Source organism: Anomaloglossus baeobatrachus, chromosome 10, assembly GCF_048569485.1.
Source record: "Anomaloglossus baeobatrachus isolate aAnoBae1 chromosome 10, aAnoBae1.hap1, whole genome shotgun sequence".
NCBI lineage: Eukaryota > Metazoa > Chordata > Amphibia > Anura > Aromobatidae > Anomaloglossus > Anomaloglossus baeobatrachus.
This window is the reverse complement of record NC_134362.1, coordinates 8,222,745-8,241,236: the sequence shown is the minus strand read 5'-3', so window position 1 is coordinate 8,241,236 and position 18,492 is coordinate 8,222,745. Positions and strand designations below refer to the sequence as shown.

Genomic DNA, 18,492 nt, shown 5'->3' with positions numbered 1-18,492 from the left:
TGTGTGGACGTGTCACACGTGTATCCTCTGTTGTGTGTGGACGTGTCACACGTGTATCCTCTGTTGTGTGTGGACGTGTCACACGTGTATCCTCTATTGTGTGTGGATGTGTCACACGTGTATCCTCTGCTGTGTGTGGACGTGTCACACGTGTATCCTCTGTTGTGTGTGGACGTGTCACACGTGTATCCTCTGTTGTGTGTGGACGTGTCACACGTGTATCCTCTGCTGTGTGTGGACGTGTCACACGTGTATCCTCTGTTGTGTGTGGACGTGTCACACGTGTATCCTCTATTGTGTGTGGACGTGTCACACGTGTATCCTCTATTGTGTGTGTGGATGTGTCACACCTGTATCCTCTGCTGTGTGTGGACGTGTCACACGTGTATCCTCTATTGTGTGTGGACGTGTCACACGTGTATCCTCTGTTGTGTGTGGACGTGTCACACGTGTATCCTCTGTTGTGTGTGGACGTGTCACACGTGTATTTTCGCGTGTTGCGGTGTTTCTCGCCGGTGTTGTGCGTTATCTGGATTTTGCTTTTCTCTTGCTCAGTGGTGGACGGCCTCAACACCGACTCTGGGCCACAAAAGGCGGTTCTGCAATGTGTAAAGAATGGTGGAAGTGAGCGCTGCCTCATTCACTGCCAGTCCCATGTCCACCACGTCCCCGGTAAGTGACATGGCTCCGCATGTCACCGGCAGAGCAGCTCAGCGCACCGCACCGCACAACTGTCTGGAGCTCAGACACCGCCGCTCATCACATTATATCATATAAGAAAGTATCCTACATAAACACTGCAGTCACTGTGTTATACTCCAGAGCTGCACTCACTGTTCTGCTGGTGCAGTCACTGTGTACATACATTACATTACTGATCCTGAGTTACCTCCTGTGTTATACTCCAGAGCTGCACTCACTATTCTGCTGGTGCAGTCACTGTGTACATACATTACATTACTGATCCTGAGTTACCTCCTGTATTATACTCCAGAGCTGCACTCACTATTCTGCTGGTGCAGTCACTGTGTACATACATTACTGATCCTGAGTTACCTCCTGTATTATACTCCAGAGCTGCACTCACTATTCTGCTGGTGCAGTCACTGTGTACATACATTACATTACTGATCCTGAGTTACCTCCAGTATTATACTCCAGAGCTGCACTCACTATTCTGCTGGTGCAGTCACTGTGTACGTACATTACTGATCCTGAGTTACCTCCAGTATTATACTCCAGAGCTGCACTCACTATTCTGCTTGTGCAGTCACTGTGTGCATACATTACATTACTGATCCTGAGTTCTCCTGTATTATACTCCAGAGCTGCGCTCACTATAGGCTGGTTGTGGCGTTTCGGGTAATATTCCTTTTCTTCCTCAGGTCTGCAGGATTCTTACATTGTTACCTGTGGTAAAGCTAAAATCCCGAGGGGCAATGACTCTGTGGGTGCAGGTGAGCGGGCACAGCGGGGGGGGGTGCAGTGTTTGTCAGTCACTGTCTATACATTTATATTCTACTGATGTAAAAGCTTCTGCTCCTCAAATACCTGACGTCTTCATACAGGCTTCACAAATGTGTCACAACCTACACATCCTACAGATAGGACATGAGGAGTCTGCAGGGAGGAGGGCGGAGGAGTCTGCAGGGAGGAGGGCGGAGGAGTCTGCAGGGAGGAGGGCGGAGGAGTCTGCAGGGAGGAGGGCGGAGGAGTCTGCAGGGAGGAGGGCGGAGGAGTCTGCAGGGAGGAGGGCGGAGGAGTCTGCAGGGGGGAGGACGGAGGAGTCTGCAGGGAGGAGGGCGGAGGAGTCTGCAGGGAGGAGGACGGAGGAGTCTGCAGGGGGGAGGACGGAGGAGTCTGCAGGGAGGAGGGCGGAGGAGTCTGCAGGGAGGAGGGCGGAGGAGTCTGCAGGGAGGAGGACGGAGGAGTCTGCAGGGAGGAGGACGGAGGAGTCTGCAGGGAGGAGGGCGGAGGAGTCTGCAGGGAGGAGGGCGGAGGAGTCTGCAGGGAGGAGGACGGAGGAGTCTGCAGGGAGGAGGACGGAGGAGTCTGCAGGGAGGAGGACGGAGGAGTCTGCAGGGAGGAGGACGGAGGAGTCTGCAGGGAGGAGGGCGGAGGAGTCTGCAGGGAGGAGGACGGAGGAGTCTGCAGGGAGGAGGACGGAGGAGTCTGCAGGGAGGAGGGCGGAGGAGTCTGCAGGGAGGAGGACGGAGGAGTCTGCAGGGAGGAGGACGGAGGAGTCTGCAGGGAGGAGGACGGAGGAGTCTGCAGGGAGGAGGACGGAGGAGTCTGCAGGGAGGAGGACGGAGGAGTCTGCAGGGAGGAGGACGGAGGAGTCTGCAGGGGGGAGGACGGAGGAGTCTGCAGGGAGGAGGGCGGAGGAGTCTGCAGGGAGGAGGGCGGAGGAGTCTGCAGGGAGGAGGGCGGAGGAGTCTGCAGGGAGGAGGACGGAGGAGTCTGCAGGGAGGAGGACGGAGGAGTCTGCAGGGAGGAGGGCGGAGGAGTCTGCAGGGAGGAGGACGGAGGAGTCTGCAGGGAGGAGGGCGGAGGAGTCTGCAGGGAGGAGGGCGGAGGAGTCTGCAGGGAGGAGGGCGGAGGAGTCTGCAGGGAGGAGGACGGAGGAGTCTGCAGGGAGGAGGGCGGAGGAGTCTGCAGGGAGGAGGACGGAGGAGTCTGCAGGGAGGAGGACGGAGGAGTCTGCAGGGGGGAGGACGGAGGAGTCTGCAGGGAGGAGGGCGGAGGAGTCTGCAGGGAGGAGGGCGGAGGAGTCTGCAGGGAGGAGGGCGGAGGAGTCTGCAGGGAGGAGGGCGGAGGAGTCTGCAGGGGGACAGAGGAGTCTGCAGGGAGGAGGGCGGAGGAGTCTGCAGGGAGGAGGGCGGAGGAGTCTGCAGGGGGACAGAGGAGTCTGCAGGGAGGAGGGCGGAGGAGTCTGCAGGGAGGAGGGCGGAGGAGTCTGCAGGGAGGAGGACGGAGGAGTCTGCAGGGAGGAGGACGGAGGAGTCTGCAGGGAGGAGGACGGAGGAGTCTGCAGGGAGGAGGACGGAGGAGTCTGCAGGGAGGAGGACGGAGGAGTCTGCAGGGAGGAGGACGGAGGAGTCTGCAGGAGGACAGAGGAGTCTGCAGGAGGACAGAGGAGTCTGCAGGGAGGAGGGCGGAGGAGTCTGCAGGGGGACAGAGGAGTCTGCAGAGAGGAGGACGGAGGAGTCTGCAGAGAGGAGGACAGAGGAGTCTGCAGAGAGGAGGACAGAGGAGTCTGCAGGAGGACAGAGGAGTCTGCAGGGAGGAGTACGGAGGAGTCTGCATGGGGACAGAGGAGTCTGCAGAGAGGAGGACGGAGGAGTCTGCAGAGAGGAGGACAGAGGAGTCTGCAGAGAGGAGGACAGAGGAGTCTGCAGAGAGGAGGACAGAGGAGTCTGCAGAGAGGAGGACAGAGGAGTCTGCAGAGAGGAGGACAGAGGAGTCTGCAGAGAGGAGGACGGAGGAGTCTGCAGCGGGAGAGAGGAGTCTGCAGAGAGGAGGACAGAGGAGTCTGCAGAGAGGAGGACGGAGGAGTCTGCAGAGAGGAGGACGGAGGAGTCTGCAGCGGGAGAGAGGAGTCTGCAGAGAGGAGGACAGAGGAGTCTGCAGAGAGGAGGACGGAGGAGTCTGCAGAGAGGAGGACGGAGGAGTCTGCAGAGAGGAGGACAGAGGAGTCTGCAGAGAGGAGGACAGAGGAGTCTGCAGAGAGGAGGACGGAGGAGTCTGCAGAGGGACAGAGGAGTCTGCAGCGGGACAGAGGAGTCTGCAGCGGGACAGAGGAGTCTGCAGGGGGGCAGAGGAGTCTGCAGGGAGGAGGACGGAGGAGTCTGCAGAGAGGAGGACAGAGGAGTCTGCAGAGAGGAGGACAGAGGAGTCTGCAGAGAGGAGGACGGAGGAGTCTGCAGAGGGACAGAGGAGTCTGCAGCGGGACAGAGGAGTCTGCAGCGGGACAGAGGAGTCTGCAGGGGGGCAGAGGAGTCTGCAGGGAGGAGGACGGAGGAGTCTGCAGAGAGGAGGACAGAGGAGTCTGCAGAGAGGAGGACGGAGGAGTCTGCAGGGGGACAGAGAAGTCTGCAGGGAGGAGGACAGAGGAGTCTGCAGAGAGGAGGACAGAGGAGTCTGCAGAGAGGAGGACAGAGGAGTCTGCAGAGAGGAGGACGGAAGAGTCTGCAGGGGGATAGAGGAGTCTGCAGCGGGACAGAGGAGTCTGCAGGGGGACAGAGGAGTCTGCAGAGAGGAGGACAGAGGAGTCTGCAGAGAGGAGGACAGAGGAGTCTGCAGAGAGGAGGACGGAGGAGTCTGCAGAGAGGAGGACGGAGGAGTCTGCAGAGAGGAGGACAGAGGAGTCTGCAGGGAGGAGGACGGAGGAGTCTGCAGGGAGGAGGGCGGAGGAGTCTGCAGGGAGGAGGACGGAGGAGTCTGCAGGGAGGAGGACAGAGGAGTCTGCAGGGAGGAGGACAGAGGAGTCTGCAGGGAGGAGGACAGAGGAGTCTGCAGAGAGGAGGACAGAGGAGTCTGCAGAGAGGAGGACAGAGGAGTCTGCAGAGAGAAGGACAGAGGAGTCTGCAGAGAGGAGGACGGAGGAGTCTGCAAGGGGGACAGAAGAGTCTGCAGGGGGACAGAAGAGTCTGCAGAGAGGAGGAAGGGGTCAGAGAGGTCTGAAGGGTGGGCTGAGGGCTCTAGAGAAGCAGGGCAGAGGAGGAGGAGGAGACAGAGGGATCTGGAGGAGGAAGGGGACAGAGGGTTCTGGAGGGGGATAGAGGGGGGTGGAAGGGAAGAATGAGGTCTGGAGGACGAGAGCAGGGTCTAGAGAAGAATAGCGCGGTCTGGAGGGGGATAGCGGGGTCTGGAGGTGGATAGTGGAGTCTGGAGAGGGACAACAGGGTCTGGAAAATGATATCGGGATCTGGAAGGGGATAGTGGTAGCTGAAGCAGGGTAGCAGGGTCTGGAGGGGGATAGCGGGGTCTGGAGGAGGATAGCGGGGTCTGGAGGGGGGATAGCGGGGTCTGGAGTGGGTAGCGGGGTCTGGAGGGGGATAGTAGGGTCTGGAGAGGGATAGCGGAGTCTGGAGAGGGGGATAGCGGGGTCTGGAGGAGGATATCAGGTCTGGAGGGGGGGATAGGGGGGTCTGGAGGAGGATATCAGGGTCTGGAGGGGGATATCAGGGTCTGGAGGGGGATAGTGGGGTCTGGAATGGGATATCGGGGTCTGGAGATGGACAGTGGAGTCTGGAGAGGGACAACAGGGTCTGGAAGATGATATCGGGATCTGGAAGGGGATAGTGGTAGCTGAAGGAGGGTAGCAGGGTGTGGAGGGGGATAGCGGGGTCTGGAGGAGGATAGCGGGGTCTGGAGGAGGATAGCGGGGTCTGGAGGAGGGGATAGCGGGGTCTGGAGGAGGGGATAGCGGGATCTGGAGGGGGATAGCGGGGTCTGGAGGGGGATAGCGGGGTCTGGAGGGGGATAACGGGGTCTGGAGGGGGATAGTGGGGTCTGGAGGGGGATAGCGGTGTCTGGAGGGGGATATCAGGGTCTGGAGGGGGATAGTGGGGTCTGGAGGGGGATAGCGGTGTCTGGAGGGGGATATCAGGGTCTGGAGGGGGATATCAGGGTCTGGAGGGGGATATCAGGGCCTGGAGGGGGATAGTGGGGCCTGGAGGGGGATAGTGGGGCCTGGAGGGGGATAGCGGGGTCTGGAGGAGGATAGCGGGGTCTGGAGGGGGATAGTGGGGTCTGGAGGGGGATAGTGGGGTCTGGAGGGGAGGATAGCGGGGTCTGGAGGGGGATATCGGGGTCTGGAGGGGGGGATAGCGGGGTCTGGAGGAGGATATCGGGGTCTGGAGGGGGTGATAGTGGGGTCTGGAGGAGGATATCAGGGTCTGGAGGGGGATATCAGGGTCTGGAGGAGGATAGCGGGGTCTGGAGGGGGATAGCGGGGTCTGGAGGGGGATAGCGGGGTCTGGAGGGGGGATAGCGAGGTCTGGAGGAGGATATCAGGGTCTGGAGGGGGATAGTGGGGTCTGGAGGGGGATAGTGGGGTCTGGAGGGGGATAGTGGGGTCTGGAGGGGGATAGCGGGGTCTGGAGGGGGATAGCGGGGTCTGGAGGGGGATATCGGGGTCTGGAGGGGGATATCAGGGTCTGGAGGGGGATAGCGGGGTCTGGAGGAGGATAGCGGGGTCTAGAAGGGGATATCAGGGTCTGGAGGAGGATAGCGGGGTCTGGAGGAGGGGATAGCGGGGTCTGGAGGGGGATATCGGGGTCTGGAGGGGGATATCGGGGTCTGGAGGGGGATATCGGGGTCTGGAGGGGGATATCGGGGTCTGGAGGGGGATAGCGGTGTCTGGAGGGGGGTATCAGGGTCTGGAGGGGGATATCAGGGTCTGGAGGGGGATAGTGGGGTCTGGAGGGGGATATCAGAGTCTAGATGGGGATAGCGGGGTCTGGAGGGGGATAGCGGGGTCTGGAGGGGGATAGCGGTGTCTGGAGGGGGATATCGGGGTCTGGAGGGGGATATCGGGGTCTGGAGATGGACAGTGGAGTCTGGAGAGGGACAACAGGGTCTGGAAGATGATATCGGGATCTGGAAGGGGATAGTGGTAGCTGAAGGAGGGTAGCAGGGTCTGGAGGGGGATAGCGGGGTCTGGAGGAGGATAGCGGGGTCTGGACGAGGATAGCGGGGTCTGGAGGGGGGATAGCGGGGTCTAGAGTGGGTAGCGGGGTCTGGAGGGGGATAGTAGGGTCTGGAGGGGGATAGCGGGGTCTGGAGAGGGGGATAGCGGGGTCTGGAGGAGGATATCAGGTCTGGAGGGGGGATAGGGGGGTCTGGAGGAGGATAGCAGGGTCTGGAGGGGAATATCAGGGTCTGGAGGGGAATATCAGGGTCTGGAGGGGGATAGTGGGGTCTGGAGGGGGATAGTGGGGTCTGGAGGGGGATAGCGGGGTCTGGAGGGGGATAGCGGGGTCTGGAGGGGGATAGCGGGGTCTGGAGGGGGATATCGGGGTCTGGAGGGGGATATCGGGGTCTGGAGATGGACAGTGGAGTCTGGAGAGGGACAACAGGGTCTGGAAGATGATATCGGGATCTGGAAGGGGATAGTGGTAGCTGAAGGAGGGTAGCAGGGTGTGGAGGGGGATAGCGGGGTCTGGAGGAGGATAGCGGGGTCTGGAGGAGGATAGCGGGGTCTGGAGGGGGGATAGCGGGGTCTGGAGGAGGGGATAGCGGGGTCTGGAGGGGGATAGCGGGGTCTGGAGGGGGATAGCGGGGTCTGGAGAGGGATAGCGGGGTCTGGAGGGGGATAGCGGGGTCTGGAGGGGGATAGCGGGGTCTGGAGGGGGATAACGGGGTCTGGAGGGGGATAACGGGTCTGGAGGGGGATAACGGGGTCTGGAGGGGGATAGTGGGGTCTGGAGGGGGATAGTGGGGTCTGGAGGGGGATAGTGGGGTCTGGAGGGGGATATCAGGGTCTGGAGGGGATAGTGGGGCCTGAAGGGGGATAGTGGGGCCTGGAGGGGGATAGTGGGGCCTGGAGGGGGATAGCGGGGTCTGGAGGAGGATAGTGGGGTCTGGAGGGGGATAGTGGGGTCTGGAGGGGAGGATAGCGGGGTCTGGAGGGGGATATCGGGGTCTGGAGGGGGGGATAGCGGGGTCTGGAGGAGGATATCGGGGTCTGGAGGGGGTGATAGTGGGGTCTGGAGGAGGATATCAGGGTCTGGAGGGGGATATCAGGGTCTGGAGGAGGATAGCGGGGTCTGGAGGGGGATAGCGGGGTCTGGAGGGGGGATAGCGAGGTCTGGAGGAGGATATCAGGGTCTGGAGGGGGATATCGGGGTCTGGAGCGGGATAGTGGGGTCTGGAGGGGGATAGCGGTGTCTGGAGGGGGATATCAGGGTCTGGAGGGGGATATCAGGGTCTGGAGGGGGATATCAGGGTCTGGAGGGGGATATCGGGGTCTGGAGGGGGATAGCGGGGTCTGGAGGGGGATATCAGGGTCTGGAGGGGGATATCAGAGTCTGGAGGGGGATATCAGAGTCTGGAGGGGGATATCAGAGTCTGGAGGAGGATAGCGGGGTCTGGAGGAGGATAGCGGGGTCTGGAGGGGGATAGCGGGGTCTGGAGGAGGGGATAGCGGGGTCTGGAGGGGGATAGCGGGGTCTGGAGGGGGATATCGGGGTCTGGAAGAAGATATCGGGGTCTGGAGGGGGATATCGGGGTCTGGAGGGGGATATCAGGGTCTGGAGGGGGATATCGGGGTCTGGAGGGGGATAGTGGGGTCTGGAGGGGGATATCAGGGTCTGGAGGGGGATATCAGGGTCTGGAGGGGGATAGTGGGGTCTGGAGGGGGATATCGGGGTCTGGAGATGGAGAGTGGAGTCTGGAGAGGGACAACACGGTCTGGAAGATGATATCGGGATCTGGAAGGGGATAGTGGTAGCTGAAGGAGGGTAGCAAGGTCTGCAGGGGGATAGCGGGGTCTGGAGGGGGATAGCGGGGTCTGGAGGAGGTGAAAACGGGGTCTGGAGGGGGATAGCGGGGTCTGGAGGGGGATATCAGGGTCTGGAAGGGGATATCGGGGTCTGGAGGGGGATATCGGGGTATGGAGGGGGATATCAGGGACTGGAGGGGGATATCGGGGTCTGGAGGGGGATAGTGGGGTCTGGAGGGGGATAGTGGGGTCTGGAGGGGGATATCAGGGTCTGGAGGGGGATATCAGTTTCTGGAGGGGGATAGTGGGGTCTGGAGGGGGATATCGGGGTCTGGAGATGGACAGTGGAGTCTGGAGAGGGACAACAGGGTCTGGAAGATGATATCGGGATCTGGAAGGGGATAGTGGTAGCTGAAGGAGGGTAGCAAGGTCTGCAGGGGGATAGCGGGGTCTGGAGGGGGATATCAGGGTCTGGAGGGGGATAGTGGGGTCTGGAGGGGGATAGTGAGGTCTGGAGGAGGATAACGGGGTCTGGAGGAGGATAACGGGGTCTGGAGGGGGATAGTGGGGTCTGGAGGGGGATAGTGGGGTCTGGAGGGGGATAGTGGGGTCTAGAGGGGAGGATAGCGGGGTCTGGAGGGGGATAGTGGGGTCTGGAGGGGGATAGCGGGGTCTGGAGGGGAGGATAGCGGGGTCTGGAGGGGGATATGGCGGTCTGAAGGGGGGGATAGAGGGGTCTGGAGGAGGATAGCGGGGTCTGGAGGGGGTGATAGTGGGGTCTGGAGGGGGATATCAGGGTCTGGAGGAGGATAGCGGGGTCTGGAGGGGGATAGCGGGGTCTGGCGGGGGATAGCGGGATCTGGAGGGGGATAGCGGGGTCTGGAGGAGGATAGCGGGGTCTGGAGGGGGAGGAGGATAGCGGGGTCTGGAGGGGGATATCAGGGTCTGGAGGGGGATATCGGGGTCTGGAGGGGGATAGTGGGGTCTGGAGGGGGATAGCGGGGTCTGGAGGGGGATAGCGGGGTCTGGAGGGGGATAGCGGGGTCTGGAGGGGGATATCGGGGTCTGGAGGGGGATAGTGGGGTCTGGAGGGGGATAGTGGGGTCTGGAGGGGGATAGTGGGGTCTGGAGGAGGATAGCGGGGTCTGGAGGGGGATAGCGGGGTCTGGAGGAGGATAGCGGGGTCTGGAGGGGGATATCGGGGTCTGGAGGGGGATATCGGGGTCTGGAGGGGGATAGCGCGGTCTGGAGGGGGATAGTGGGGTTAGGATATGGACAGTGGGGGTGTGCAGTGCTTTATCCCCCTCCCCACTGGCAGCAGAGCCCGGGCTGAGTGTTGGTGTGTTTGCCGGGATCGGGGGGCATCTGTCGGCCACTGCGGGGGGGCGTGGGGGAAATGGCTCTCCTAATAACGCTGGTTTGGGATCAGGATCTCTGTAGATCACTTCTTAGAATCTCCTCTTATAAATATCCAATAATAAAAGCCAAGAAATCTGCGAGAAAGAAAAGAGACAGAAGCAAGGAACGTGAAGCCTCCACACCACAGGGCAGGACGGAGATCACAGGTGTGGGGGCCGCGGACCGTCTGCCGCTGCGCCCCAAATCCAGAACCCCCCCGACAGTCTGGAGCACAATCCTGGCCTCCTGACTTCTTCATACCGCTCCGGGACTCCCGAGTGCCGCCATACCAGGGCCCAGTAGGATTCTTAATGCCCAGCGGGATGGAAGTCTGCGCCATTCATCACTCTGCTCCATTAGTGGCAGATTATAGGGCCGCGTGTAGATTATAGGACCACGTGTAGATTATAGGACCTCGTGCAGATTATAGGACCTCGTGCAGAGTATAAGGCCTCGTGCAGATTATAGGACCGCGTGCAGATTATAGGACCGCGTGCAGATTATAGGACCGCGTGCAGATTATAGGACCGCGTGCAGATTATAGGACTGCGTGCAGATTATAGGACCGCGTGCAGATTATAGGACCGCGTGCAGAGTATAAGGCCTCGTGCAGATTATAGGACCGCGTGCAGATTATAGGACCGCGTGCAGAGTATAAGGCCTCGTGCAGATTATAGGACCGCGTGCAGATTATAGGACCGCGTGCAGATTATAGGACCGCGTGCAGATTATAGGACCGTGTGCAGTTTTTTAGGACTGTGTGCAAATTATATGACCGTGTGCAGTTTATAGGACGTTGTGCAGATGGAGCTTTTTTTGAGGTTATAACGTTGCGTTTTCTGGTGACTCCCTCCAGGAAGCCTGTGGAGAGATTTTGGAGAAGTTGTTTGTTTTTTTTGCAGCCTTGTGATTGGACAGGTTTGCAGGGTTTTCCCTCAGGACCGGCGGCTTCATAGAATAGACCTGCGCCTTTTTTTTTTTTTTTTTCTGTCCAGTCAATTTTCAAATCAGGAAACAGGAAAAAAATGCTCAAACCTCGGCTCGCGAGCGGCAAAGCGGTATTACAATAATGAGGCAATCTCTGCACAAAGCCGTGATCCCTCCATTCACTGCGGCTCCTTCCTCCCGTAGATGTGCTGCGAGCGAGCGTCACCTTCAAGATGAACGACGGCGTCTGCAGCGTGAAGAGGACGGAGCCGCACCCGGGCCCCGCGCACCAGAGACCGCCAGGTACCGGCTCTCCCCACACACCGGCTGTAGGGTATAACCACAAACCCAGAAGACCGAGGATTCAGCAGCAGCTTCTGTTCTCTGAATTACAGTCATATGAAAAAGTTTGTGCACCCCTATCAATGTTAACCTTTTTCCTTTATGACAATTTGGGGTTTTGCTATTTCAATGTCATATATCTAATAACTGATGGACTGAGGAATATTTCTGGATTGAAATGAGGTTTATTGTACTAACAGAAAATGTGCAATCCGCATTTAAACTAAATTTGACCGGTGCAAAAGTATGGGCACCCTTATCAATTTCTTGATTTGAACACTCCTAACTACTTTTTACTGAGTTACTAAAGCACTAAATTGGTTTTGTAACCTCATTGAGCTTTGAACTTCATAGGCAGGTGTATCCAATCATGAGAAAAGGTATTTAAGGTGGCCACTTGCAAGTAGTTCTCCTATTTGAATCTCCTATGAAGAGTGGCATTATGGGCTCCTCAAAACAACTCTCAAATGATCTGAAAACAAAGATTATTCAGCATAGTTGTTCAGGGGAAGGTACAAAAAGTTGTCTCAGAGATTTAACCTGTCAGTTTCCACTGTGAGGAACATAGTAAGGAAATGGAAGAACACAGGTACCGTTCTTGTTAAGCCCAGAAGTGGCAGGCCAAGAAAAATATCAGAAAGGCAGAGAAGAAGAATGGTGAGAACAGTCAAGGACAATCCACAGACCACCTCCAAAGACCTGCAGCATCATCTTGCTGCAGATGGTGTCAATGTGCATCGGTTAACAATACAGCGCACGTTGCACAAGGAGAAGCTGTATGGGAGAGTGATGCGAAAGAAGCCGTTTCTGCAAGCACGCCACAAACAGTCGCCTGAGGTATGCAAAAGCACATTTGGACAAGCCAGTTACATTTTGGAAGCAGGTCCTGTGGACTGACGAAACAAAGATTGAGTTGTTTGGTCATACAAAAAGGCGTTATGCATGGAGGCAAAAAACACAGCATTCGAAGAAAAGCACTTGCTACTCACAGTAACATTTGGTGGAGGTTCCATCATGCTTTGGGGCTGTGTGGCCAATGCCGGCACCAGGAATCTTGTTAAAGTTGAGGGTCGCGTGGATTCAACTCAGTATCAGCAGATTCTTGACAATAATGTGCAAGAATCAGTGACGAAGTTGAAGTTACGCAGGGGATGGATATTTCAGCAAGACAATGATCCAAAACACCGCTCCAAATCTACTCAGGCATTCATGCAGAGGAACAATTACAATGTTCTGGAATGGCCATCCCAGTCCCCAGACCTGAATATCATTGAAAATCTATGGGATGATGTGAAGCGGCTGTCCATGCTCGGAGACCATCAAACTTAACTGAACTGGAATTGTTTTGTAAACAGGAATGGTCGAATCTACCTTCATCCAGGATCCAGGAACTCATTAAAAGCTACAGGAAGCCACTAGAGGCTGTTATTTTTGCAAAAGGAGGATCTACCAAATATTAATGTCACTTTTATGTTGAGGTGCCCATACTTATGCACCGGTCAAATTTTGTTTTAATGCGGATTGCACATTTTCTGTTAGTACAATAAACCTCATTTCAATCCAGAAATATTCCTCAGTCCATCAGTTATTAGATATATGACACTGAAATAGCAAAACCCAAATTGTTATAAAGGAAAAAGGTTAATGTTAATAGGGGTGCACAAACTTTTTCATATGACTGTATGTCCAGAACAATGAAACTTGCAGCCACTGCCAACACCACCATGTCCCCTCTTATAACGCTCCAGTGGTGATATAACCTCCAGACATTACATATGTGACTGATATCAGTACTGGAGCGTTATAAGAGGGGCTGATATCAGTCACATATGTAATGTCTGGAGGTTATATCAGCCCCTCTTATAATGTTCCAGTGGTGATATAACCCCAGACATTACATATGTGACTGATATCAGCCCCTCTTATAACGCTCCAGTGCTGATATAACCCCAGACATTACATATGTGACTGATATCAGCCCCTCTTATAATGCTCCAGTGCTGATATAACCCCAGACATTACATATGTGACTGATATCAGCCCCTCTTATAATGCTCCAGTGCTGATATAACCCCAGACATTACATATGTGACTGATATCAGCCCCTCTTATAACGCTCCAGTGCTGATATAACCCCAGACATTACATATGTGACTGATATCAGCCCCTCTTATAATGCTCCAGTGCTGATATAACTCCAGACATTACATATGTGACTGATATCAGCCCCTCTTATAATGCTCCAGTGCTGATATAACTCCAGACATTACATATGTGACTGATATCAGCCCCTCTTATAATGCTCCAGTGCTGATATAACTCCAGACATTACATATGTGACTGATATAAGCCCTTCTTATAATGCTCCAGTGCTGATATAACCTCCAGACATTACATATGTGACTGATATCAGCCCCTCTTATAACGCTCCAGTGCTGATATAACCCCAGACATTACATATGTGACTGATATCAGCCCCTCTTATAACGCTCCAGTGCTGATATAACCCCCAGACATTACATATGTGACTGATATCAGCCCCTCTTATAACGCTCCAGTGCTGATATAACCTCCAGACATTACATGTGACTGATATCAGCCCCTCTTATAACGCTCCAGTGCTGATATAACCCCAGACATTACATATGTGACTGATATCAGCCCCTCTTATAACGCTCCAGTGCTGATATAACCTCCAGACATTACATATGTGACTGATATCAGCCCCTCTTATAACGCTCCACTGCTGATATAACCCCAGACATTACATATGTGACTGATATCAGCCCCTCTTATAATGCTCCAGTGCTGATATAACCTCCAGACATTACATATGTGACTGATATCAGCCCCTCTTATAACGCTCCAGTGCTGATATCCCCCAGACATTACATATGTGACTGATATCAGCCCCTCTTATAACGCTCCAGTGCTGATATAACCCCAGACATTACACATGTGACTGATATCAGCCCCTCTTATAACGCTCCAGTGCTGATATAACCCCAGACATTACATATGTGACTGATATCAGCCCCTCTTATAACACTCCAGTGCTGATATAACCTCCAGACATTACATATGTGACTGATATCAGCCCCTCTTATAACGCTCCAGTGCTGATATAACCTCCAGACATTACACATGTGACTGATATCAGCCCCTCTTATAACGCTCCGATGCTGATATAACCCCAGACATTACACATGTGACTGATATCAGCTCCTCTTATAATGCTCCAGTGCTGATATAACCTCCAGACATTACATATGTGACTGATAACAGCCCCTCTTATAATGCTCCAGTGCTGATATAACCTCCAGACATTACATATGCGACTGATATCAGCCCCTCTTATAACGCTCCAGTGCTGATATAACCTCCAGACATTACATATGCGACTGATATCAGCCCCTCTTATAATGCTCCAGTGCTGATATAACCTCCAGACATTACATATGTGACTGATATCAGCCCCTCTTATAACACTCCAGTGCTGATATAACCCCAGACATTACACATGTGACTGATATCAGCCCCTCTTATAATGCTCCAGTGCTGATATAACCCCAGACATTACATATGTGTGACTGATATCAGCCCCTCTTATAACGCTCCAGTGCTGATATAACCTCCAGACATTACATATGTGACTGATATCAGCCCCTCTTATAACGCTCCAGTGCTGATATAACCCCAGACATTACATATGTGACTGATATCAGCCCCTCTTATAATGCTCCAGTGCTGATATAACCCCAGACATTACTTGTGACTGATATCAGCCCCTCTTATAACGCTCCAGTGCTGATATAACCTCCAGACATTACATATGCGACTGATATCAGCCCCTCTTATAATGCTCCAGTGCTGATATAACCTCCAGACATTACATATGTGACTGATATCAGCCCCTCTTATAACGCTCCAGTGCTGATATAACCCCAGACATTACATATGTGACTGATATCAGCCCCTCTTATAACGCTCCAGTGCTGATATAACCTCCAGACATTACACATGTGACTGATATCAGCCCCTCTTATAACGCTCCAGTGCTGATATAACCCCAGACATTACATATGTGACTGATATCAGCCCCTCTTATAACGCTCCAGTGCTGATATAACCCCAGACATTACATATGTGACTGATATCAGCCCCTCTTATAATGCTCCAGCGCTGATATAACCCCAGACATTACACATGTGACTGATATCAGCCCCTCTTATAACGCTCCAGTGCTGATATAACCCCAGACATTACATATGTGACTGATATCAGCCCCTCTTATAATGCTCCAGTGCTGATATAACCCCAGACATTACTTGTGACTGATATCAGCCCCTCTTATATCGCTCCAGTGCTGATATCCCCCGGACAGCGCTGTGTATCCGCCGCTCCTGTTGTAGCAGTGCTGGGTTTGTGGCGTCCGGGGAGGTTTCTTCGCAGTAATGATGATGACTCGGGGTAATATGTAATCACAGTCCTCGTTATTTCGCACACACGACCGCACGCTGTCAGACATGATATCACGGCGCTGGCGGTCGGGGCAGGTAATCCTGTGTTTCGGGCGTCAGCGCCGGGGGGATAAGGATAAATGTGGTGTTGGATTGTTACATTGTATCCGGTTCTTTCATGTTGAGACCCTGTTATTACCTCGTCGGCTTCTTCTCTTTCATCTCCTCTTTCTGCGCAGAGCGACCGTCTCCGGTCTATGAAAGCCTTTCCTTCGTCAACATAACGTGCAGGAGACGTCCGAGCGGACGCAAGCCATCTGCCAAGGAGACGCTCATTACCGCACACTTTGAGCTGGACCTAAACCAGAAGGAGGTGACAGGTTGGTTCTTGTCTCGGTGGACGTCTTCGTGCCGCGCTTTTACTTTCCGCTTTGGTGTCTTGATCACAAGTATCTCCTGTTTTGGATTCTGTGTGTGGAAATATGAGGGTGACGGTTCTCGGCACTGGGCCCGGTGTTAGTACAACCCTGCACTGAATGCTGGGGGTGTCAGTACTTATGCAGCGCCTTTCCTTTCATCTTGCATATTTCAGAAACCTGCAGTCTCAGTTGTGTGCGTGGAAAAGCGGAGAAAAGGCTGCGCAAAACCATCCGGACCCTGCGGAAGGCAATTGGCAAGGACCACTTCCATGTCCGACTATCCGGAAAGGACTATGAGGTCTCAAAGAAGATGCCCCGATCGCCAGAAAACCAGGAGACCTGCGGCACAGGGCAGATCCGGGTGGATAATCGATGCGGTAAGGGCCGGCACACTAACACATGGCAATAATCGGGGACTACGGTGTCTGCCGTGATATGTCCGCCTGAGTGCAGTCACATATTGTGCATAACTAACCGTGGGGTGATTGTCATCTACAGAAGCATTTACTGTAATAGTGAGGTGGAGGTTCCTGGAGCGTCTGGGGCTCCTTCACGGAGAGTCTCCCGGAGCGTCTGGGGCTCCTTCACGGAGAGTCTCCCTGAGCGTCTGGGGCTCCTTCACGGAGAGGCTCCTGGAGCGTCTGGGGCTTCTTCACAGAGAGGCTCCCAGAGCGTTTGAGGCTCCTTCAAGTAGAGTCACCCGGAGCGTCTGAGGCTCCTTCACGGAGAGGCTCCCGGAGTGTCTGGGGCTCCTTCACGGAGAGGCTCCCGGAGTGTCTGGGGCTCCTTCACGGAGAGTCTCCTGGAGCGTCTGGGGCTTCTTCACGGAGAGGCTCCCGGAGCGTATTTGGCGTTCTTTCTTGGCGAAGCTCCCGGAGCGTCTGGGGCTTTTTCACGGAGAGTCTCCTGGAGCGTCTGGAGCTTCTTCATGGAGAGGCTCCCGGAGCGTCTGGGGCTTCTTCATGGAGAGGCTCCCGGAGCGTTTGGGGCTCATTCATTGAGAGAGTTCTAGATCGACTGGGGCTCCTTCACGGAGAGTCTCCCGGAGCATCTGGGGCCTCTTCACGGAGAGGCTCCTGGAGCGTTTGGGGCGATCTTTCTTGGCGAGGCTCCTGGAGCGTCTGGGGCTCCTTCACGGAGAGGCTCCCGGAGCGTCTGGGGCTCCTTCACGGAGAGGCTCCCGGAGCGTCTGGGGCTTCTTCACGGAGAGGCTCCCGGAGCGTCTGGGGCTTCTTCATGGAGAGGCTCCCGGAGCGTCTGGGGCCATTCATTGAGAGAGTTCCAGATCGACTGGGGCTCCTTCACGGAGAGTCTCCCGGAGCATCTGGGGCCTCTTCACGGAGAGGCTCCCGGAGCGTCTGGGGCTTCTTCATGGAGAGGTTCCCGGAGCGTCTGGGGCTTCTTCACGGAGAGGCTCCCGGAGCGTCTGGGGCTTCTTCACGGAGAGGCTCCCGGAGCATCTGGGGCGATCTTTCTTGGCAAGGCTCCTTGAGCGTCTGGGGCTCCTTCACGGAGAGGCTCCCGGAGCGTCTGGGGCTTCTTCATGGAGAGGCTCCCGGAGCGTCTGGGGCTTCTTCATGGAGAGGTTCCCGGAGCGTCTGGGGCTTCTTCACGGAGAGGCTCCCGGAGCGTCTGGGGCTTCTTCATGGAGAGGCTCCCGGAGTGTCTGGGGCTTCTTCATGGAGAGGTTCCCGGAGCGTCTGGAGCTTCTTCATGGAGAGGCTCCCGGAGCGTCTGGGGCTTCTTCATGGAGAGGCTCCCGGAGCGTCTGGGGCTCATTCATTGAGAGAGTTCCAGATCGACTGGGGCTCCTTCATGGAGAGTCTCCCGGAGCATCTGGGGCCTCTTCACGGAGAGGCTCCCGGAGCGTCTGGGGCTTCTTCACTGAGTCTCCCGGAGCATCTGTGGCGTTCTTTCTTGGCGAGGCTTCCGGAGCGTCTGGGGCTTCTTCATGGAGAGTCTCCCGGAGTGTCTGGGGCTCCTTCACGGAGAGTCTCCTGGAGCGTCTTGGGCGTTCTTTCTTGGCGAGGCTTTCGGAGCGTCTGGGGCTTCTTCATGGAGAGGTTCCTGGAGCGTCTGGGGCTTCTTCATGGAGAGGTTCCTGGAGCGTCTGGGGCTTCTTCATGGAGAGTCTCCTGGAGCGTCTGGGGCTTCTTCATGGAGAGTCTCCTGGAGCGTCTGGGGCTTCTTCACGGAGAGGCTCCCGGAGCGTCTGGGGCTTCTTCACGGAGGATCTCCTCGAGCGTCTGGGGCGTTCTTTCTTGGCGAGGCTTTCGGAGCGTCTGGGGCTTCTTCATGGAGAGTCTCCTGGAGCGTCTGGGGCTTCTTCATGGAGAGTCTCCCGGAGTGTCTGGGGCTTCTTCACGGAGAGGCTCCCGGAGCGTCTGGGGCTTCTTCACGGAGAGTCTCCTCGAGCGTCTGGGGCGTTCTTTCTTGGCGAGGCTTTCGGAGCGTCTGGGGCTTCTTCATGGAGAGTCTCCTGGAGCGTCTGGGGCTTCTT

At 55.8% G+C, this 18,492-nt stretch overlaps 1 protein-coding gene across 3 annotated transcripts in view; it reads left to right on the top strand.

The window, feature by feature from the left end:
* The window catches only part of SCUBE2 (signal peptide, CUB domain and EGF like domain containing 2), a 114,018-nt gene that overhangs the window by 62,496 nt on the left and 33,030 nt on the right, over positions 1–18,492 (top strand). For 2 of the 3 annotated variants that reach the window (XM_075327047.1, XM_075327045.1), the window contains exons 12-16: positions 556–672; positions 1,386–1,457; positions 10,976–11,074; positions 15,813–15,953; positions 16,166–16,369. In XM_075327047.1, coding sequence (XP_075183162.1) covers positions 556–672; positions 1,386–1,457; positions 10,976–11,074; positions 15,813–15,953; positions 16,166–16,369 — 633 coding nt within the window. The remainder of the gene's footprint in view (positions 1–555; positions 673–1,385; positions 1,458–10,975; positions 11,075–15,812; positions 15,954–16,165; positions 16,370–18,492) is intronic. The other variant, XM_075327046.1, reaches the window with a different exon arrangement.